Here is a 24,528-nt window from a genome sequence, read left to right as displayed (position 1 = left end):
CTATTCGCGTTCGGCGAATGTTCGCGAACGTCGCGCGACGTTCGCCAATTTGGGTTCGCCTTAGCTGGCGCTTATTTTTGCCCTCTCACCCCAGACCAGCAGATACATGGCAGCCAATCAGGAAGCTCTCCCTCCTGGACCACCCCCACACCCCCTGGACCACTCCCCTTCCATATATAAACTGAAGCCCTGCAGCGTTTTTTCATTCTGCCTGTGTGTGCTTGGAAGAGCTAGTGTAGGGAGAGAGCTGTTAGTGATTTGAGGGACAGTTGATAGTAACTTTGCTGGCTAGTAATCTACTTGATACTGCTCTGTATTGTAGGGACAGAACTCTGCAGGGATTTGAGGGACATTTTAGGTTAGGTAGCTTTGCTGGCTAGTAATCTACCTTCTACTGCAGTGCTCTGTATGTAGCTGCTGTGGGCAGCTGTCCTGCTGCTGATCTCTCATCTGCATCTGTTCTTCAAACAACTGCCACCTAGCTGTGTGATCTTTTTCACATTCTGTCTAAATATCAATAATAATACCGTCTCCAGAAACACCACCTGAGTGACGTTTTCCAAGCAGCAATAATATATTCCGTATCCACTGCTGTAGTGTATACGTTGCCCTTGCAGGCATTGTTTGCCCAGTCTTTAACCAAGTGCCACCTAGCTGTGTGAGCTTTTTCACATTCCGTGTCCAGAAACATCACCTGAGTGACGTAGTGTGATTTCTGCCCTTTACAGCACAAAACGCAGCGCTGTGTCAACAATGGATTTTTCAGATACATTTTTGCCCTTGATCCCCCTCTGGCATGCCACTGTCCAGGTCGTTGCACCCTTTAAACAACTTTAAAATCATTTTTCTGGCCAGAAATGTCTTTTCTAGCTTTTAAAATTCGCCTTCCCATTGAAGTCTATGGGGTTCGCGACGTTCGCGAACTATTCGCATGTTTTGTCGCAAGTTCGCGAATATGTTCGCGAACATTTTTTCCGCCGTTCGCTACATCCCTATTATGTACACACGAGGTGGGAGAAAAAGGTGTCTGGCGGTTAAAAATATCAAATCAGACTTAAAAATCGTAATATTTATGTGTTTATTCATTATCACCCACGTTTTATTTTAACAGCTTTAGTTCGCAGTTTATTTTTCTAAACGTTAATCTGGCTGCCAAATATAGGGAACCTTCAGCCTATCATGAGTTTGCAGCTATAAGAAGGAAAGAGGTTTGTATCCATGGGCCCTGGAAAGAGGTGTGATAATATTTATAAAGAGAATATTCTGATTTACAATGTTGTAGTATACTAAAAGGATACAAAGTGTAGGGGTCTGGTAAATTAGCCACCCCTAATAATATTGGCAGGCAAATCCCCAATGGTATAAATGCCTAAATGGATCCTAAAAGGGGACCTATTTCATTATTCTGCCTTCTGCTATGCCCTTGCTGTTCTCAATAGTGACCAGTAGATGGCACTGTGCTAAAGTATAAAACCCTTTGAAGCCATGCTCTCAGGGTCCATCTTGTGCTGGCTCTAGCCTGAGCAGGCAGGCAGAGCTCGAGTGGAGCCTAGACAGATCAGGTCTAGAAAGGATAGGCTACTCAACTTAAGAGGTCACTCTAGGAGTGACAGATAGACAGGCTATTTAGCTGAGCAGCTCAAGGCTCCAACGAGTAGAGTCAGAGGGATTAAGATCCTGGGTACTAATTGCCCAGAAGTAGGGACTAAGTGTATAGACTTAGGGATGTAGAATTCCCCTGGGTTCCAATTAGGGAAAAGGCTGAAAGCTGGGTGTACCTTCATTACTGCTGCGCATGTTCTCTTCCCTGTGGGGACTAATACTGACCAAGGTGCTTTGAGTATATGCCTATCCACTGTTCTGTATGATCCTTTTTTGCTATTATGTACAATCCACTGAGGATTGTAATTGTTCAATAAATATGTTCATTGGTTAAGTTATAAGAACCACTGGCGCCCAATTCTTGCACTCTGTATCTAGTTACAGTTACACTACACCCTACCTCCACACCGTTTGCGAGGGCTTACTCCCTAAGATTTATCCAGAGCACAATATTGGGAGTGGAGCTCATAGATAGAGAACAGTGCACTCAATTTACTATAACGCTACAAAAGTTTAATTAGTAAACTGCACCAGAATATCAGCCCCTGTTATTAAGGAACCCTGAAAGGTGCCTGAAAAAGAATTGCTCTTTTGTGGATCAGAGAACCCCCTGCTGGCACTGCTCTTAATTGACACCATGGAACTTTCTGCGGTAGGACCTACAGGGGACTTGAACACTGCAGATATAAAGATCAGTAGCAACAGGGTGTAAAAAAGGAAGAGGCAAACTTCTCAGTCAGGTACAGGCTAGAGATCAAGGTAGGAGGTAGAAATCGAAGTAAAACAGGCAGCAGTCAAGAACCAGAAAAGCACCCAAAAAACCAAAGGGCTTGAGTAGGATGTGGAAACAGAAGCCAGTTTGAAAAAAGATGAAAAAGAATCTAAACTTTGACAGAAAAAGTATGATGATGCTCAGGGTTGCATATGAGTGCTGGGACATAGGCTACAAGCGCCATGATATACGCCACTGCATAGTGACAGTACGTGTGAAGGTTGCAAATGTGCAAAGGCAAGCAGGGTTTGACTTAAGAGGTAGGAACACACCAGCCTCCTCTTATGCCTTATAGTATTGAGACATAGTGAGTTTAATTGTGTTTTTTGTACAGTGTGTCCAATGCATGTGCAATTGAGTACAGTGTTAGAGAGCACCAAATTTGGGCCTATATTTATATTATAGAACTGAGGATGAAAGCATTGTGAATTGAAGCAAATAATGACACTAAAAGGGAATTCTTTGTGAGAACCCCCGCCCAGGTTTGCAGGGCAGTAGTCTCTATAGTAGTTGTCTATACCAGACGTCCTCTTCTTGTCCAATGGCACTGCTTATACTGTGCCCTCAAACTGTATTGTATAGCAGCCCATAGCAGTGTAACACAATTTCTTGGGAAAGAGAACATAAAGAAACTTTATGCATTGTTGATTGAGGTTTTTGGGATTTGCAGAGCGGCAGTTACCTCAAAGCCATGAGCAGAGGCAGACTCTGTTGGGGGCCTATAGGAGCTATGTGTTCTAATTGGGACTCTCATCACTCCAGTGTGTAGCCAATCTGAAAGACACACCTGCAGAACCGCTTTCCACTAGGGGGAGTGATTCCCAAACTGCAGGGCTGGCTCCCTAAAACCTAGAGCCTTGTTTGGGGTGGGGGGGGGACCCAGCCTTAAGGCCAGGCTTGAGGGTAATACCTATTTGCTCTCTTAGATATCCTCAGCCCATTTTGGAACTCAATTAGAACAATATTTGGGTGGACACTTCTTTGATGTATTAAATATTATTGGAACTATGGCTGATGAGCTAATTGCAATGTTTTCATATGTTTGTAACCTTGTTTTCTTGGTATCTGATTCTGCCATAGTGCTGTCCAGGGGTAATACACCAACCACCTCATGCTTTGAGTGAACATAAGGGACACAAGTCCTGCTTCTTGATGTGGTACAGTTCACTTAAATGAATCAGGCAGTTACACCAACAATATACTGCTGGATGGAACCCACCTAGGCATTTCAGATTTCAGATGGTTCCATGGACTTCTTTGTATGAGCCCATAATTCACAAGCAAATAAGAAGTTCTCTGAGGTGGCCATACACGATAAGATCCGCTCGTTTGGCGAGGTCACCGAACTTGCGGCTCTTTCCCCGATGTGCCCACCAACAGCAGGTCGATATCGAGTTAATCCAAAGGTTCGTCCCTAGAGCCAAACGATTGGATTACAATGACGAGAATGGGTGCCGGCGGGTCGTAGGACTGCACCAACTAGCCAATGCGGTCCTCGGGGGAGACCAGTCGGAAACCCCCATACACTGGCAGATAAGCTGCCAAATCAGTCTATAGGACCAATATCGGCAGCTTTAATCTACCCATGTATGGCCACGTAAGTGCTTATTATTTGTCCAATTTCTTCCTTAAAGCAATCATGAGACATGAATGTAGCCTTTTCCATTTTAATTTATAATCTACAATGAAAAACAAAAGAAAAAAAGCAATATTAAAATACATACAGCTTCATAGAAAACTTTCCTCTGCACTGCTGACTCGGCGCATCTTAGTTTTCAGGGGCTGGAGAGAACAAAATACCTTTTTTTTAAATTTTTATTTTTTTTACTCTTCTAATATTCTTTCCTAGTTTGCAGTGCAAGAACACATATATCATGTCATCACAAAGACAGAAATACACAAGTAAATGACAAAGAACAATGCTTTGTTTTGTTCCATAACCTTCTTAACTGTCAAACCACTGGCAGATTTGGATGCTGCTAAACGGGTTCATTATTTGATTGAAAAAAGGGGGGGAGGGGCACCATTATAGTGGTACAAGTTGTATCCTGTATAGATGCATGCTTTAATATTCATAGTTATAGTTTGGGTTAAGCTACATGGGTGATCTTGCTGGAGCAACATAACCGATCCAATATGTTCTTGTAGTGACTGGAGGATCGATTTAGATTAGATTGTCATTGACAAATTACAACTATAGATGTATGGATCTGCATGATGGGTAACATGGCCACACTTTATGCTCATAGAATCAACCAATCACTGCATGGTATCCTTGCTGCATCACTAAGCGCTACGCCAGTCTACTCCGGATACCTTTCTGCACCCAATGTGTTTGCTCTGCCTTTTACATCACCCTGATTTGATTTACCACTGATACCACATAGATTTTCTGTAGGGCCCTAGATATTCATTGGCCTCCCAAAAAAACTAGACCCAATTGCTGAGTAACATTTTTCATTGTGTACTTGTCCTTCAAAGAAACCCCTTAAACCAAACCACGGGGTAAACTCTAGGATAGTTGCCTGGTTGGGTCTGAAGAAGCCTGAACATTCCTGGCAGAGTGTCCAACAACTTGACAATGGATGTAGATAAAACTGTATATTCCCTACTTGCTATCAGAAGAAGCAATTCTCCACGAGGAGCAACACAAGGGAATGGTTAACGTCATAGCACAATCCTTATCTGCAAATTAGATTTTTCCATTTTCTTATTTATTTACTTCTTTATATTAATGGAAGAAGCTGCCATTGAATGACACATGCCAACGATTGCAGTGATTGACGTCATCAACAAAGCTCATGGGAATGAGAGTGGCTAGATTGTTTTTACATTCCAAATGATAATGCCCTTTTTGACGTCCTACAAGCCTGAGGGTCTAATCATTTCTGGGAATTGTGTAAAAAGCCTGTTCTTGACTGAATTGAAAGCTATCTATAATAAATTGTATAGAAATGAATGGCCAAGTGGACAATTTACATGGACATGTAGACGTCAAGTTATTCCCTATTCACCCAAAATTCCATGCTGGGGGGCAAGAACATACAGAACATCACCTCACTGTGATTGGCATCTTCATGGACTTCTTTTTTTTTTTTTACTTGCCCATCATTTATTGGTTAAAACCAGCTCTCTGCAGTTATATCATCAACCTTTTACTTCTGTGACGTCTTTGCTTCTTCCCAGTGCACATACCCTTTATAAAGCACACATAAACTCATTAGATACAAGTGCAGAAGAGGCCTATGGAACAAAAAGCATTATATTCACATTTAAACAATTCACAAATGTTCTCTTTAATTTCTCTAGCACTAAACACAACTTTAAATATATATATAGAGATGTTATTCTAGGTCAACTAAACTGAGGTAACTTTTCTAATCTAGCCCTAAACTCAGAACTCAGTCCTACAGTTAAGTTTAAAAAGTTTCAGTCATTTACCCTTATCTACATTATTGCACTAATATTGTGAACATCGAAGACTTCTAAGGCAAGAAAGGGAATTTGCTACTTTAGTTATCTATGCCACGTCCTGTTTCATGTCCAGGGTCTCAATCGAAGAAAAAGAAAAGACATATAAACCTCATTTTGGACTGTCTAGAAGCCTTAAAACCAGGAAGAGACAAAGAGGAGAGGAGATTGTGCTCTGACTGTTTCATTATAAAATAGTAAACACATATTTCCCCAGCTAATTTGAGTTTGTGTTCAACAGCTTCTCTTCCTGCAAGTGGCTCCAATCTCTTGTCAAGAGGATGAAGTGAGTTTGGCCAGTGTTCGGCCATATTCAATCTGATGCCTATGATGCTCCGTCATTGTGGGTTAGATGTCATGGCACTTCTGCTTGTATTATTAATGCTGTAGCCCTTATTAGAGGATTGCAATTAATGAAGGTTTGATTGCTAGAGGGACTTCTAGAGGGACAACTCACTGAGCGTACAAGGTGTACATGTGGAGGTGGAGGGGATGCAGTCAGGTTCCTGCTGGTTTTCCCATACATTAGTGCCATAAATCTAAGAAATATAAGACTAAGAATTTCTTATTTTCCCAGGATGACAATATTGAAGAAGTGTAATTAGTGCTACAATTGATTTGAATCCTGGTTCTGTTACCTGCAGGGGCTTCTCCATACATAGCAGGAGCCTCCCGAACAGCAAGACCGATTCATTTGTATTAATCTACTGAAATAATGGAATGCCCAAGCAGGTAGAAATTGAAAAGCTAAATCCTACGTACACAGACTGATACACAACACTGTCGGCAAAACAGTGCCTAAAACAACACAAAGAAACACAACTGTACACTTAGCTACATGTACGCTACATAGGCAGTGTTTGTGGTTGGGCAGGGAATGATATTATTGGAAATACTTCCATTGTCAACTATCCCAGTCTTTCTGCCAGCAAAGGTTAGAACTCCTGAGAATTCTGTTGGATCTAGGGCTTTCATTTAACCAAAGAGTTTGTAGGTTATACAGGTATGGGGCCTGTTATGCAGAATGCTCGGGACCTTGGGTTTTCCTGGTAACAGATCTTTCCATAATTTTGATCTTCATACCTTAAGTCTACTAGAAAATCATGTAAACATTAAATAAACCCAATAGAATGGTTTTCCTTTCAATAAGGAGTAATAATATCGTAATTGGGAACAAATACAAGCTACTGTTTCAATATCACAGAGAAAAAGGAAAGGAAATTATTTTTAAAAAGTTGTTTGATTAGAATGAATTCTATAGGAGATGTCCTTTCCGTCGCTTTCTGTATAATAGATTCCATACCTGTACTGTAAATCAGCAATTCCTTCCTATTACTGCACTATTGTCTCACAGTTTAAAATATCCCCCCCCGACCATCCCATACCTGACTCCACCTGTAGAAGGTGACCCTTAAGATATGTCAAGATATAATAATGCAATATTGTTGATATCTACTAATATATAGTTGTGAATGCTGCTCATTGTGTGTACAGAACATTCCATTCCATTTGGTTCAGAACTTGCCTGGCAAATGGCTTTCCCATTAAATCCCATATCAGATACAAACAAATCCATAAGTTAGAGGAACAATAAGTACTGATAAAACAAACACTTATCTATAATGTTTGATTGCCCCAGTTTGTTTCTATTTTCCTTTCATGTTATTTTGGCTCTGGAGATACATAAATAATAACATACAAACACAAAGCTGCAGCGTCTTTTTAGAGACCTTGGTAGAACATAGTCAAATCAAAACAGAATAAATTTTTCAGCCAACGTCTGTTAAAACTGTCTTAGCTAAGGAAAAGCAATATTCTTCCCTCTTTCATATGTATAAATTCCAATCAGCAGCAGAGTGTTCTGTGCACACAATCAGTCGCCCTCAATACCTTGTTTGATGATCAATACTCAGAACATCAAGCTCTGGTTTGAACTCTTTTAGTGCCGACTGCAAATAGACTGCAAATGGTAATAATAAAGGTGCTATTGTCCTGTAAATTTAAAGTTTCAATTTGCTCTGTGCTGAGCCATGTTGTTTACTGAGACAATGTGGGGTGGCAAGATCGAAGAGAAGCGGCACACAAAAAGTTCAGATGAGACATGAACTTCCTACTTCCGAAATAAAATCTTGGTGTTCTTGGCCGGCAGGATGGTCATAAAATTTCTGGTGCGAAAAGTCTACAACTGCAAGTTTCTGTGCTTGCACTTAGTATATTTGAATATAAACATACAAAATTCTTGAGGGTCAACCCTTATATGAAAGGTCTATTGACCAAGTGTTGTGTTTGATACTCTTTATGTAGATGATTATCTTATGTAAGGTCTTCCTAAGGGTGGTGGCACATGCTCTGTCACCCAGCTACAAATCTCCTCTACTTCGGGCGACTAATCTCCACAAAATGCTTTCCCGCTGGCTAGAATGTAAATCGCCGGCAGCATGGCACTCGGATTGGTTCGGATTTCCGAAATCGCCAGAAGTTTCCTCTTGAAGCAACTTCGGGCGACCTCAGAAAATGAAGCGATCCAAGTGCCATCGCGCCAGCAATTTACATTCTAATCTGTCAGGGAGATTAGTCACCCCGAATCGGATCGCGTACCACCACCCTTAGAGTATTACTACAGTAAGATGTATGCATGTAAACCATTTATAAAAGTCTAACATCCATGTTGTCAAAGTTCTAAGTCACCAAGTTAACAGATGAACTTGTGTCACCCTAACATTTTGTATTTCAAATCAATCAAAAAAAAATCAAGTTTTTTCAAAGTTTTTTAAAATGTAGCCAAGATGCCAGATGTTCTTTTATAAATAAGTAGCCACTGGCAACATCAATATTATAGTAATGTTATGCTCAGAGTGGGGATCAATTAGGGTTGCCACCTTTTCTGGAAAAAAATACTGGCCTTCCTATATATTTATCTTTTTTCCCTAATAATAACATTGGGATCAATCATCATTTTTACCGGTCAGGCCGGTAAAATACTGGCCAGGTGGTAACCCTAGGATCAATAGATGAAGGTGAAAGGAATTATTGTTCAAAGGTCTGGGAATGTCACTTCAGTGTTTCGATATTCCTTACGCCTGGGTACCCATTTAATCAAAGTACTCAGGGATAGTCATGTTGCTTTTGTATTCTACAAAGGTATTTGAAGCCCTTGTTAAGTAAAAAAAAAACTGGGCCTGGAGCATTGTACTAATGTAGCCTTTGACTCACCTTGTTTATTATACTATAAGATCTGGCTGGAGTGCAAGTTTAATAAAGGTTTGGACTGCCAGTGCCTTCTCTGTAGGGTTTGGCATGGCAGTTCTAGTAGAGAAGGATTGCAATAGCCCTAACTGTGCTATTTTTCTTCTGGGTATTGGCATATTGCAAGAATTGGCTTCATAGAGGATATAAAGGATGTCTTGCAACCGACCTGACTCTTGTGCCTTCTTGGTACTTTAGACAGTGGTAATCTGGCACATTTGCAGGCTTACCCTGTTGCCTACAGGGCTTTAAGGTGCCTAATTCTTAATGAGGCAGAATGCGGCAACAATAGCACAAAATCACTACTCCCAATGGTGTTATACCAAATATAGATCAAAAATATCCAAGGCTCTTCTATTCATGAACTAGGACACAACTTCTTCATTTTTTCTAACTCTTACTCACCAACTAAAAATAATTATTTTTTTGCTTGTAACCTGAAACCCGTCTAGCTCAATTGAGGTCAAATTTACTAAAAGTCCTGATGATGAACTGACCATTAATTGGGACAATGACATCAGTTCCTAATATAGCTGAATCCAAGTGAATAAACATCCTACACACATATTTCTATGGCGGTGGCCAGCAGCATTTGAGCTTTGCTTTTGTCCTGCCGTCCATCTGTCCTGCCACTGCCAGCAGAAGCCTGGCCAGGGTCAGGCAGGGAATGGGGGGCACGTGGTGAGGAACCTCCTTCTGTGAGGATTGTCCTCTTGAGGGGAGTTGGGTTATCATGGCGCTGGGGCACTGATGGTAACTTATCGCCTGTTTGCTTGCGAGAACGGTAGGAAGGTCTCCGCCTGGCTTCAGAAAGCAGGTCATACTTAATATAGAAGAAGACCTCCTTGACTGGGCTCCTTTTTTCTGCCTCCAAAGCCAAGAGACGTTTGAACATTCGTAGAGCATTGTCAGAAAACCTTCTCCACTGAGAGGGGAGACCAGGCAAGCGTCCTTTCTGCCAGTGCACAAATTCCTCAAAGAAGGCATCTCCTGGTGATGCTGATTCCCAAGGAAAGTTGCCAGTGAGGACACAAAATATAAGTACCCCAAAAGCCCAAACATCCAAGCTAGTCTCTACTGGGAAGCCCTCTGTGCGTCCAGCCTGGCACACTTCCGGAGCAGTGTAAGGGATGGTGCCACTAACTCTCTTCACTCGACAACCCACTTTACGAGTCATGCCAAAGTCAGCAAGCTTGACCCGACGGCACTCACGGTCAAACAGAAGGACATTCTCAGGTTTAATATCACGGTGAACAAGGCTCTTGCTGTGCATAAAGTCTAGAGCTAGGCCCAGCTGCTGCACACAACGTTTCACCATGTCCTCGGGAAGACCCACCTGAGAAGAAGAGATATTAGTGACAAAGCAGGTTGTTATAAATGCAAAACCTTGGGAGATTACAATATTGTGATGGGAGGCCAGGGAAAAAAGGGGGAGTTGATAGCTCTGCAATGGATTGATATAATGTACTACCTAATGCAATAGCTCTCCCATTTACACTGTGCAAATTATTCCTAAGTCACTTATCTGTGGCAATAAGTTCTCTCTTTCCAACATCTTTTTAGTATGCCATCGTCTTTTTCCTGACACCATCACAAAGTCCTAACTCTATCATATCTTGGTTCTCTTGCACTTCTGTCCTGGGTTATGGAAAATTACCCTTATAGTTATTTCAACTTTGCAACCTTCTAACTAACCTCTGTTCCCATAAATTAGGCCTTTTGTCTTCCATTTGCTTCACTCCCTCCCTACTCCACCAGACCACCGTCATCTCACTGCACCAAAACTAGAACACATCATTTGAGAATCATATCTCCTTGCAGACTTGTGATGTGTGCACATCTTACTTGTGGAGGGATGATATCAAAGAGGTCTCCAGCAGGGGCGTACTCTTGGGCAAAGACGTAACAATCCTCTGTCTGAAAAAGAACATGGAATGCTCTGATGATGAAAGGGCTGCAAGACAACGCGCTCGTCACACTGAACTCGCGAAGAAAACTTTTTAGCTTGGTCTTGTTCTTGTTCACGAATTTCAGGGCCATCTTGTTTCCTGCAAATTAAGATTGGATCTCGGGTGAACAAAGTATTTGCAAACAATAACTTATTTTTAACATGCTTTATTCTGTAATTCCCAAGACGTAATGTTATGGTTTTGGTACTTATTGTATGATAATGAATTTTTTTGGCGTTACTGCTGTCCAAACCTTCAATCATGATTCCATTTATCAGCAATGTTCCAACCAATAACTGATTGCGTATAAGGAGGAAAGCCCAGGGTCACCAGGTGACACCTGTCAGGCCCCAAGTTGTGGACCACAAAATGGATGTGCCTAGAGGTGGGCAATAGTTTTTTATTGAGACCCCATTCTACTTGTCAGGCTCATCATCCAGGGGGGCCAAGGTGGGCCCGTGGTGGGAGGGCCCTGATAACTAAGTAGTATTGGGCCTTGTTATTTCTAATGGAAGCCCTTGAAAAGCCAGCAGTAGTGTTAAAGGGTGTTTGGACCTCTGAACCACATAAATAAGACTTTTTAAGAAAAAGGGTATCATCCCTACATTATTAGTATCCCATTAAGCATTTCACCATATTGCCACTATTGTCCAAGTTATTATTTCTTTATAAACAATAAATAGGAAGACATGGCAGACAACAGAATATTCTTGATATCAGTGGGTTCTGCCATTTTGCTAGGGAAGGTAAGGTGCTAACTAGCTCATCTCACACAAGTTGCACCAGATTCGACTTTGATCACTGGAAGCTGCAATGAATTCTGGAGAAAACACTGTATTATGGGTAAGAACAAGGCAGCATCTCAATGTTTCACTTTGCACTGGCTTTGTAATGAGCTAAGGGGTCTGTGGCATAAGAAAAACGACTTCAAGGGTGATGAGACAATCTTGTCCGGGATTTCGATGTGTCTCATCAGCCCACGCCTACGCGCCCACTAAGGTGGATCTACTGTTGTGGTCTAAAGTATCCTAACCTGTTGGGATAGTAGCACTGCATTCTTTTCTTTGTTTAGAAATATCTGGTTTGTTATGCCAGCTATACCACAAATGTTTGTTATCACAAAGCATTCTCAGCCACATCCTGGAAAAGGGCATGATTGAGCCATAGTAAAGAGGGTAGAGTTTCTTTCAAACATTTTTACATGAAAAACCCAATATCTTTTGATATACATCATTTTGTTCTTGTCACTTTGTATAACTGCTATGAATAGACTTCACCTTCTAAACACCCATTCGGGTCAGAAGCCCTTCAAAGTCAATCTATTCCCTAATACTTAATATTATTTATCCACCATTTGTACCCCTTTCGGGCCACAAACACAGACAACTAAAATACTACATATACATTTATAGATCTTATCGGTATCCCCAGCGACTGGCAACAGTCTTGTTCTTCTTGGAGATCATCAAACCCTTTGATGTTGCTCCTGGTTTCCTCAAAGCAGGTGCTCAGTTTAGGAAATCTGACTTGAAGGCAATTTTTAGAGGCATAAAGACCGAGTGTACTGCCAAATAGCCCCAACTGGATGCTGTCAGTCCACATAGGGGCTACCAAATAACCAAAGCCCTTATAGGGTATAATGCGGTGTTGCTCCCCAACTATGTTATATTTAGATGTGGGTCCCGGGTAAAAAAGTTGGGGACCACTGCTGTAGAGAGTGTAGAGCACCTTGAATACAGCTTGACCTTTGCTTATCAGCACCTGTATGGTAAGGCTAATGTTAGCACTTTGGCATGGGTATTAGCCCAAAAATTTACACTTGAGGGAACTGTTGTGTTGCAGGAGGACAGTTTCAGTGGTACATATTGTCAGAACAAGCCATGCAGAGAATAGCTAAAGTTTTTCAATAGCAATTTCATTGACAAATCTACTTACCTGTGCTTTTGTGCGATACCAGCTCCACCCTTCCATATGTGCCTTTTCCCAAATCCCGAATCAGCTCATAGTGTTTCTGCACCTCGCTCCCAGACAGGCTGCGGATAGCTAAGGCCTGCATGTCTTCAGTGATCACGGGCACACCACAACAGCCTAGCTTCCGGGCCGGTTCCTGTTCCACCGACCCAGCACTCATGTTCACACTGCATGGAGACATAAAGAGAATATGCAATGTTACCTAGGTTTTAATTTGTTTGAATTGCTTCTATATTAGTCCTTGACATGTTCAGAAGAACTATCATTTTATTTCTTTTGTTATATAATAATATGTCACATCTGATAAAATATTCCTGTCCCCATTTATATGAAGATGCCAGTGCTGGGTCCGGCTGTATCGGCACAGAGAAAAATATACAGTACTCAGTTTCTCAGGGGATCAGGTTTAACATGTTCAGAATTGTGAAAAAAATTTGAATTTAGGGAAGAATAAAATTAGGTCTGGGATTTGGGGACCTTAAATAAAGGTGTAAATTGAGTCTAAATTGTAAATGTGGGAATGAAGAATTCATGTCGACTGTGCCATAGCCATAAACCAATTTATTTTTCAATTATAAAGTCATAAATGGAATGTAAAGGAAATCAGCACCGTGATAAATACCCCCATATATTTAAAGATGAAAAATGTTTCATTTACTTGGGGTAAGAAATTCTAAGAAAGAGATAGTATAGGAATATAAATGCATTGTTTATTGGTCCCAGTGCACAGTGCCAAATTTACATTATATGTCTCCAGTACACATAAAATTATAAATTCAGTGCCAACACCCCCAGTGTATATAACAGTGTAAATGCAGATCCAGCTTAATGCCCACAGGACACATAGCAGCATTGGCAACTTCATATTTGAATTTTCTTTTAAACTTTATAATATTATAATAGCCATCAGGGGGGGGGACAGGGGGGAGAGTTGTAGAGGGCCCCGAGGGTATGCATGGACGTTTAAGGGGCCCTGACCACCAATTTTCTTATAATGTGGGGGGGCCCTGGCCACCAATTTTTTTTTCTCATGTGGGGTCCTAGCCACCAATATTTTTTAATGGGGGGGGCCCTGACCACCAGTATCTTTTTATTAACATGTGGGAACCCTAGCCACCAATATTTTGTTTGTTTTTTTAATGTGTGGTGGGGAGGGCGGACCTGTAGGTGGGGCTTGCGGTGGGCGCAGCCCAGGGGGCGCAAGAAATTTTGTCGTACAGGGCCCTGCGATTTCTGATGGCGGTCCTGCATGCGGATGAGAGTGGTGACGTCACAGGGGGTGGGCAGGAGTGTTTGGCGACTACCTGGAGTGGAGGAACAAGGCTCTGGAATAGGGGTAGGTAGGTTATGTGCCCATCACTCCTACACCCTTGTGCCCTAGGCACATGCCTCCTCTGCCTATCCTTAGTTCTGGCCCTGCATTCTAGGGACATTTAAGGAGACATGTGCTGTTTCAAGCACAATCGCCATGATCTGGGTCCAAATTACCCTAGCAACCATGCATTGATTTGAATACGAGACAGGGATATAAATAGGAGAGGCCTGAATAGAAAGAGAAGTAATGAAAACGAGCAATAACAATACATTTGTAGCCTTACAGAGCATTTGTTTTTTGATGAGGTCAGAGACCCCCATTTAAAAGCTGGAATCAGAAGAAGCTAATAATTTAAAAACTATAAAAAAAGAAAAAACGAAGGCCAATTGAAAAGTTGCTTAGAATAGGGCATTCTATAACATACTAAAAGTTAACTTAACCACCTCTTTAACCCTCACTGCAGGGAAATTTACAGGGCTATGCTAGCGCAGAGCTGGCATCTTTAAGTCAGTCATGAGGAGGATTTGCTGAAATATTCCTGGGTTTGTGACGTCACCGGATGTAACATCATTGGAAGTTACATCATGCACATGCGCAAAAACCTCTAAAGCCGCATGCACACTTCGCTCTACTGACTTCACTGAAATGCATGCGCACACCCGATTTTTGCCTGCAAATCGTTACAGAGCAGAAAAGCTGGTACCTGCCGAAAAATCGGGGGAGTTGACAGCTCTACTAGCGGTTGTAAATAACTGCCTTCTGGGTATATTTTAGTGCTGTAACAGCAGCAAATAGTAAAGAGGAAAGAACATGCCACGACCCACATGTAAAATGAGGGAAAACTTTGATTCAGGGGATGTAAAATTGAGGTTTCTCTGTACAAACACAAGTCATAAACTGCCATCAGTAACCCAACAGGTCTTCTAGCCTGCTCAAAAATAATTGCTGATTGGTTGCTCTTGCAACTGCCCTTGTGCTGTGTGTCTAGGGTTGCCACCTAGACAGAAAGACAGGGCAAGGGTGGGCCTTGTGATGTTAGGGTCGGGTGATGTAAAGGGGTGTGGTGCGTGACAGTCCAGAGGTCGGTTAATTTAGAAATCCGTACAGGCAGTTTTCATCTGTGTTATGTTTTGATAGCCAAGGATGAGTAAAGTATAACAGTGCTTTATTAGCAGGTTCATGCAGCCATTACACAACAGTAAGCAACTCTAACACCACAAGCTGTATAGAAAGTATGCACAGTATAAGTCTTGAGCACAGTGACATCTACAGGAGATTTGTATAAACACCACATATTCCCCCTATAGTAGGAAAGCATTTGGACAACTATAATAAACAGCAACAATTAACCAGTATGCATTTTAAAACAATATTATACATTCTTCACATCACAAAGTCCTGGGTCCATACAGGTAGTTTTCTGATTCTCTCAGTACGCCTTATAGGTTCACTTTCTTCAGGCCCATTGCAGTTGACATCAGGGGTAGGAAAATGTCCTTCATCAAATGGAGCTTCTTCAAAGTCAGATCTAACAACCTGGACAGCCCTCCCCAAAACTGGGCTCTCCGGGTGAAAAACAGGTGCCAACCCTAAGTTTGTCAACTATGCAGCCCTTATGCATCTATTAAAATAGTGTCCAAATAGGAGGTTTATGGCAGATAGAAGAAAGGACCTCATAGGCTGTACATGTGATTTAATGGCATATATATATATATTTATATATATATATATATATATATATATATATATATATATATATATATACACACAGTAAAACCTCAATTTTAAGTACCCTGACTTTAAGTTTTTCTGCATTTTACATTTTTTATTTGTGGTCCCACCAATTTATAATGCATTTCAATGGGTGTATATCCCTGATTTTAAGTCATGTTGTTGTCCTGATGTTCCCAAAAACTGTTTTTTTTCCCTCTATGAATGTTATTATTTGTGAAATAAGGAGGATTAAAATAGTAACCAGATGTATATTTTGCCATGGTTCTGCCTGTAAATGGTGAATTCCAATGAGTCTGCCCCTTATACAGTCCTGCACCAATCACTTATTGCTTTAGGTTGTGTATGTGACTGACAGAGACTTGCACATTCCCCCCCCCCCCATAGTGTAACATTAACCCTGCAATGTTTAACCCTTGTTATTAACACAAGGCAGTAACCAATCAGAGACTTGAGGGGGAGCCACATGGGTCATAACTGTTGCTTTTGAATCTGAGCTGAATGCCGAGGATCAATTACAAACTCACTGAACAGTTATGTCCCATGTGGTCCCCCTTCAAGTCGCTGACTAACTCAGAGTTAGAGAGCTGAAAAGCAGGAAGAAGTGTTCTGGCCTTTTAACCAGTATCTCAAAGTAAAACTGATTCCTGTGCTTAAGAAAAAGTTACTTTAACACATTTCCCTAATTTTACATTTTTCCGGATTTTACATAATTTTTTCCTGGTGCCCTTAAAAACATAAACTGGGGGTTCTACTGTATATGTAACTACCCACCAACGTACAGGTTTTTTATAGAAATCAATCTGTACTTAAAGGAATTATTTAACTGGCTGTATTTTATTGAACAAAATATAAAATGGCCAACATGGATGTTAGAGGCCTGTGCACTTCGACCATTCCCATAGTTACCAGTATCAACCAATCAGCACTTTTTTTTCCAGTCTAACAGAAGTTAGAAAATGAAAGCAAAGAACTGATTGGTTGCTATGGTTCACTGTACAATTGCAACTTATCACCTGTGTTAGTCACTGAGGCCCCTTAATAGTGTTTATGGTGTGTTTAGAGGCTGGCAGGGATTGAGACTGGGTTGTGGGTGATGCCGTGAGAGATCTGTAGCAGAAGGCAGCAGGGAGTTGGGAGAGGCAGGAGCAGACAAGCTGCAGAAGAGGGGGCAGTAACAGAAGGACTGAGGAGGAGAAGAGAATGTAAAAGATGGAATAGAATCAGGAAACAAGACTAAAGAAGCATGTGGCAGTCCCAAATGGATTGTGGCAATAATTATACGTCCTAGGGTTTTTGATGCACAGATTTTAGTTTCTGGGCAATGGTGGCGCACGCACAGTGAAAGGGGAATGATAGTGAGGAAAAAAGGTTCTGGGACTACAGAGCAAAATGAGGGCCCCCTTGTGTCTCTTCTTGCCCTTTCATTGCTGCAATGGTAGCTGCCACAAGTGTGACATTTATGAACAAGAATGTACCCCGGGGGAGGGGAGTAGATACATTCTGGGCAAAAACAATGGTGGTATCTTCTGTTGTGGCTGTTCTGGGCTCTCTGCCAAAAGCCAATTAAGTTGGAAACTTTGTTTCTTTGTCTGGCTGTTCAGTGCAGAGAAAAACAGGACTTTCCAGTACAAATGAGGGACTGCAGGTTGAGCTGTCAAAAGAGGGACTGTCCCTCTAAAAATGGGACAGTTGAGAGGTATGATATAGGAAGGCCGGTATTTCTTTCCAGAAAAGGTGGCATCCCTAATCAATCCCCACTGCACTGGTAATGTACAGATTTCTATAACCGTGTCGGAGTATGCGCTGGCAAATACAGGGTTAATGTGCTAGTCCCTGTTGTGCCTGTGATGTTCCGACTGTCACTGTGTCACCCTACAGTGGGAGATGGAATATAATGCAAACTGCCCTTATTGTCTGCAGCCTCATGGTTCTAAACAGGTCTCCACCTTCACACACATATATATATATATATATATATATATATATATATATATATATATATATATATATATATATATATATATATATATATATATATATATATATATACAGTATATATGGTGTGTAAAGGAGGAGACCAGTACTGAACTATATACAGTAAATACCTCCCAACTGTTTTCAGCGGGACAGTCCCGCTTTTGACAGCTCAACCCGTAGTCCCGCGTTTGTACTGAAAAGTCCCAACTTTTTCTGCACTGAACAGCCAGAAAAAGAAACAAAGTTTCTAACTTATTTGGCTTTTGGCAGAGAGTCCAGAACAGCCATAGCAGCAGATAAGATACTTTTGTAACAATTTCAAGATAAGCAAATAAGTAATTGTAACAATTTAGATAACAGGTCCCTTGGGAAAAGTTAGACTCACAGCTTAAAGGACAATTCACATTCATTAGCAAAACTGTAATAACTGAAAAAAACCACAGAAATATTTTCAAGCGTTCATAACCTGCCAAATTTTGTAAAATTAACATGGTAATTAGGGGGTGGTCACAAAAATGTTGTCCCTCTTTTTATTTTCAAAATGTTGGGATGTATGAAATACATATATATAATAAAAGAAAAGTGCGGTTGTAAGTAAAGTTGCACACTTTGAATAAATGGATCTATATAGAAGATTACCTAAACAACCACTAGATATCATTTCTGCACCCAAATACAGCTTGATATGGCACAGTGGGCCCCAAATAGTTCCCCCAAATAGTGTCTGGGTTACCAACCAAAAAGTAAGGTTTATGAAGAGGTGACTCTATCCACAACTATGCCATACGACTCCACACAGAAAACAGTGATAACCACCCTTTTGCCGGTGCCTCATAAGCAAGTGTATGCTTCTCAGCCTCAAGTATAACAGCGGAAAAAAGCAGAAAATTAGCACGTAAACTGTGATACATCCCTGTGGAAGTTGCAGGCAGAGTGCACAATAGCCCTTGTTACATAGAAGCACATCCCTGCGGAAGTAGCAGACTCTGGGCAGAGCCCTGGTTCACAGAAAGAGAGAGAGAGTTAAATATAACTCTGTAAAATAAATATAACATAATATTATAGTACTGGCACTAATTATTAGTGGTGCTTGCGAAGCAAAGCATCACTACTGTTATCTTGCAAACTTATTTTTATTCTTCTTCCGTATGAAAGTTTGGCGCGTAACTAGTCCCGCACCGTTTGTCCTAGACCCATGAATGAGGTGTCAAATCGTGCGGCTTAATCGGGAATGGGGTGGTATGACTTTTCTAAGGGGTGGGTGGTTAATTGCCCCTTGCGGGGGCAATTAACCACCCCGAAAAGTCCCATAGATTAACATTGAGGCCAACTTTTGACGGATTCTAGCGCAGAGAGGGAATCTTGTAGAAACGTTAAATTTACCACATTTGAAGAGGTTTGCGACCTGTGTCAGATGATACCCCACACGAGGGTATAAGTTTTACCCCCGGGGCAGGAGAGGTCCCCAAATTTGCCCCATTGACTTATAATGGGGAATTTATCGAATAATTAGTTTGTCGCAGACCCATGAATGAGGTGTCAAACCGTTCAGCTTATTCGGGAATGGGGTGTTGTGACTTTTCTGTCCTATTTTGGGGACCCAAAAAAGTGAGCGGAGCCGCAAACAACCAATCAGATTTTCCCTATTGACTTCAATGAGAAAATGTAAACAGCTGTAATTCTCACAGTAATAAAGCTAGAGCTCCCAAACTTGGCACCGTGGGTCACTGGGTGACTGCAGCCAAAATTTACAAAAAGTGGGCGGAGTCTACAACAGCCAATCAAATTTCAGCCATTCAATTAAATAGGAAAATTTTAAACTGCTGCCGCTCATAGACGGTTAATGGCAGCCTCCTCAAAGTTGGCACAGTTGGTCACTGGGGGACTGGGATTAAAATTAAGAAAAGTGGGTGGAGCCAAAACCAACCAATCAGATTTCTTTGATTGGTTTTAATGGGAAAAATTAAGAAGGCTGCCATTCTCTCAGTATTGATGTCAGGGACCTTGAATATCACAAATGTGGTCGCTGGGGGTTTCCACTTCAAGTTTAGAAAAAGTGGGCGGAGCCACCAACAACCAATCAAATTTCATTCATTGATTTTCAATAGAAAAAAATAGAAATGCTGCCATTTTTACACATTAAATGACAGCATTCCCAAACTTTGGTATGTTAGTCACTGAGTGACTGTGGTTCACAATTAGGAAAAAAAGGGGCGGGGCAACAACAGCCAATCAGATTTGGGCCTGAGTTTTGCCACGGCAAGCACCACTCACATTTTGTTCAGGAAATGTACCTCTCTAGTGTGGCATTACTATCTTGCAGGGCTAGGTCATTGGTTTGATTCTGGCTAGTGTACCCTATGCATGGTTGTATGTTTTTCCATGTTTTTTTGGGGAGTTCTCCCCCCAAAAAATAAGTATATATATATATATATATATATATATATATATATATATATATATATATATATATATATATATATATATATTATTAGGGTATCCACCTTCTGGTAAAATCTGGTCAAGATTTTGGGTTAGGGGGTGGTGACATCACAGAAAGGGAACAATGAACATCACATGGGCAGGGATTGGGTGGATCAGGGAAAGGTTGGAGGCTCTATACCCAACATCCCCATAACCCACCCCAGTGCTTCCCTTCACCCAGACTCCCGCAAGCCACAATGGGAACAGAGTATATCAGTGCAGTCATTTGTTTCCTGAGTTGGGCTTTCCCTGCGCCCTAGGCAGCTGCCTCTTCTGCCTACTCCTAGTTCTAGTTCCAGGGGCTAAAGTGCACCAGTGCAGTTACCCATAGCAACCAACAGGTCCCAGGCCCATATAAAAACCATACAACTGCCTACATGTGTAACAATGTAAAGTACACAAGGTTCTTCTGCCGGAGCAAAATAGCACAGTGTTCCAATCACAAACACAATACAGATATTTAGCGATCCGCTTGTTGCGATGCAAAAGGGCAATCTCTGTTCTGCCTTCAATTTTAACGAGCAAAATTAATGGAACAGAACATCCAAGATTTAGGATAAAAAAAAGCTAATAACAGTACGGATACATGTCAAATATATATATAAATAGTTCTAGGAGAATGTTCTAGTTGTGCGTATGGAAAATTATGGGGTGGGGGGCGCAGTTGGTAGCAAATCCTGATATGAAGAATGTGTGTCATGATTTCTCCTTTGGAAGCCCTTAAATGGAAATTCCTTTCCTATATATAATTAGGTTTCATTTCCCCTCAAGCCGTAAATCCTACTAAACTCAGAATATAACAGCAGGTAGAATATAAAAAATAAAGAACAAAAAGGCAGCAGCTTAACCAGAATTTACAGGTCCCCTTAGCAAAATCATTTTAGGGCCCCACTAGAATTTTTAAAAAAATATAAGACAGTGCCCACTGTGCCCCTGTACCATCTACAACGCTAAGGGTAGGGGCACACTGGGCGATTAGGGGAGATTTAGTCACCTGGCGACTAATCGCCTCGTCTTTGCATCGACCAATCTCCCCGAACGTCTTCCCTCTGTCTGTGACGGCTGTAATGAAAAATTGCCTGCGCTAAAACACACATGACTCTTAATTTTCCGAAGTGCCCGAAGTTGCCTCACGATGAAACTTCGGGCGACTTCGGAATACGAAGTGCCACGTGTGCTTTATCGCAGGCGACTTTTCATTATAGCCGGCGCAAGACAGAGGGAAGGCGTTCGGGGAGATTGGTCGCCGCAAAGACGAGGAAATTAGTCACCAGGCGACTAAATCTCCCCGAATCGCCCAGTGTGCCCCTACCCTAACCATCACAAGGGATATGATATACTGCATGATACTGCAACAGGCAGCAAAGCTTTTAAAATTGCTTTCTATTTATTTGCCTGTGGCTCCAATAGCAAGTTGTGCAGAATCACTGACAGCCATGGTTCCTATTATCTTACCCTCCGGTGCACCTGGAAGTCCAGATGATTGCCACTGAAATCAATGGGGAGCGATTAAACTAGTGATTCACCCGCCCAGGCACGGTGTGGCTTTGAAAAATAGAATATATGAGGCCAAGCTGAATGGTAATAAAAAGCCTACACCTGGGACAGGACAACAAGGAAGATAAAAGGCAGATACAACAAGCAAGGGGCAGTAGAGAACACAAGGCCATAGGAAGCTTATATCTGTGATACAGAAACTCATATCCATGATGCAATAGAACTGAAAAATGACATGGCCCATGGATTGACACTCCCTCAGGGACAATGAAGAAGGAGTGATGTTGTGGGAAGAAGCTCAGTGAAACCCTCCAGCCAAAATAAAAGTCAAAGTACGTGGGATATGTTCGAAGTGGAGGACATCAAAGTAGTCACATTTACGGAACTTGCTCGGTATTTGGTTACTAGTACCAGGTTCCGATCCTTATTGTGCTTGTTCTTGATGCTCTTTTTTATAAGTGATCTTGAAATCAGGCCAATTTCTATCGCAGACCCTTTTTCTAGGATACATGACTCTGAAACCTTCTTAAAAGTATTGACATTTAAGTTTAAAGACTCAAGTTGTTTGTTGACCTTAAAATGGTTGGCACTTGTATGGATGTTCACTGTATGCATACAGTATTTTATATATACAGTACATATCCTCTTCCTCTCCCTTTTTTCAGTATCTAGTGGTATTGGGAGTTGCTCGCTGTGCCAGCATCAGTAGACTTCTTACTAGTGGAAGAACTAAATCGTGGCCAGGTTTTTTGTTTTTGAAGAGGACTTCTGATGCCAAGCTATTTGTCAGTCTATACAAGGTGAGTACGATGCTCACATTGGTTCTGTCTCAACCGTAAGGCAGTGGTTTCAAAATTGTAGGGTTGGCCCCAGTGGGATTCCAGAGCCTCGGCTGGGGTGGGGCATCACTAAAGGCCGATTAGAAGACATTCAGGAAGAATGCCTATTTTCCCTCATAAAAAGGGCTTCAACCAGCTTGAAGGTCAGTTGACCCAAAAATGTCTTGAATCTACTGCCTTAAGGAATGACGTCTTCTGTTTCATTTAGGCTTCATACAGAACTGCTAGCCACAGGGACTTTGAGGCATTACTGTACAGCAGGCGGCATGAAACATCCCACCAACTTAGTATTTTGGGTACATCTTTCTTGTTGACTTTCAGTCTATTATCTGATCTACACATTGCATCTCTGGAAAGGCACTCTATGGGGCAGATTTACACATTTTTGGATTTCTATTTTTTTTTATTATTTGCTAAAACTTAAGGTCCCATAGAAGTTAAACAAACCTGTGCTGCCTGGTCCTATTGGACCATTTTTAATCAATTTGGACCTTTAGAGGTTTTCGGATATTTTTGTTTGTAAACTCAAATATTTACAGGTTTTCAAAATGTTTTAGTGCATCGCTCATCGTTTTTTTTTTTCTATTTGTTTAATCAATTCCACGGCATTCATGGTTTTAGAGTAATAGAGTATAATCGTGGTTTCAATAACCTCTAAGACCTAGAATCTAAATCGCTGGCGGGATGCCACTCGGAGCGATTTGTTTTCCAAAGTTGCCCGAAGTTGCCTCACTAATGACACTTTAGGCGACTTCGGAAAATGAAGTGCTCCAAGTGGTATCCCGCTGGTTATTTCGATTCTAGCCGGCGGGAAGGCTTTGCGGGGAGATTTGTCGCCCGAACAAGAGTCGATTTGTCACTGAGAAAACTGATCTCCCTGAATCTCCACGTCTGTTTCTCCCCTAAAAGCAATTTACAAATAAACCATTCCAAACAAAAAGGCACGAATAATAACATATAATGCACCTTCTTCATGCTCCATAAAAACTCACTGTATGCAACTACACTACTTACATATGCTTAGACCACCACTCTGTTGATTGACCCCAGCTTCCCCTCAACCACACATGCCCATAGTAGCCTAGGAGAATGCTAGCGTCAACAATGGTGCCAATTATGTTGTTTATTTGGACATAATAGCAGTTCACTTACGTTCACCTTATTTTTTATGCTACACTCTTTGTGCAACCAAATTTGGCCTATTGTTCAAGCATGGGTCGTTCTCAAGTTCCTTAGCTTTGTATTGTGGACAATTACGGCATTTGTTATGTGCAACATTTCTCTGGAGAGGCCGCTAAAAGCTTTATGGTGACATTGCACCTTCTGAATCAGTTTTAGACTTAAATAACCTAATCATGACTAAAACTGGAAGATGTATTGACCTGCTGTATCATATCTTTTTCCTAATGTCAGACAATTACAGACTGTAATGATACACTATGTAGATGCCCCTTCTACTGATTTCAATTGTCTATGTATTCCACAGCCATCAATGTTAACACAGGTGCCTTTACATCATACATTGATATTCATGATAAATCTGTGCTTCCTAATTTTTGACTTTGGGGAAGGTCCTTTCCTGTTTCAGCTGGATAACAACCCTGTGCAAAAAAGTAAGGTCACAAAATTGATTTGCAGAGATGGGAGTGGAAGAACTTGATTGGCCTTGAT

At 41.4% G+C, this 24,528-nt stretch overlaps 1 protein-coding gene across 3 annotated transcripts in view; it reads right to left on the bottom strand.

Annotated features, from left to right (window-relative positions):
* Positions 1-4,027: 4,027 nt before the first annotated feature.
* The window catches only part of sbk1.S (SH3 domain binding kinase 1 S homeolog), a 92,140-nt gene continuing 71,639 nt past the window's right edge, over positions 4,028-24,528 (bottom strand). For all 3 annotated transcript variants that reach the window (XM_018239247.2, XM_041578920.1, XM_018239246.2), the window contains exons 2-4: positions 12,976-13,178; positions 10,937-11,139; positions 4,028-10,427 (exon numbers count right to left, since the gene is read on the bottom strand). In XM_018239247.2, coding sequence (XP_018094736.1) covers positions 9,648-10,427; positions 10,937-11,139; positions 12,976-13,171 — 1,179 coding nt within the window. In that variant the 5' untranslated portion in view covers positions 13,172-13,178 and the 3' untranslated portion in view covers positions 4,028-9,647. The remainder of the gene's footprint in view (positions 10,428-10,936; positions 11,140-12,975; positions 13,179-24,528) is intronic.

Source organism: Xenopus laevis, chromosome 9_10S, assembly GCF_017654675.1.
Source record: "Xenopus laevis strain J_2021 chromosome 9_10S, Xenopus_laevis_v10.1, whole genome shotgun sequence".
NCBI lineage: Eukaryota > Metazoa > Chordata > Amphibia > Anura > Pipidae > Xenopus > Xenopus laevis.
Note: the sequence above shows the minus strand (reverse complement) of the source record. Positions and strands in the feature narration are given on the sequence as shown.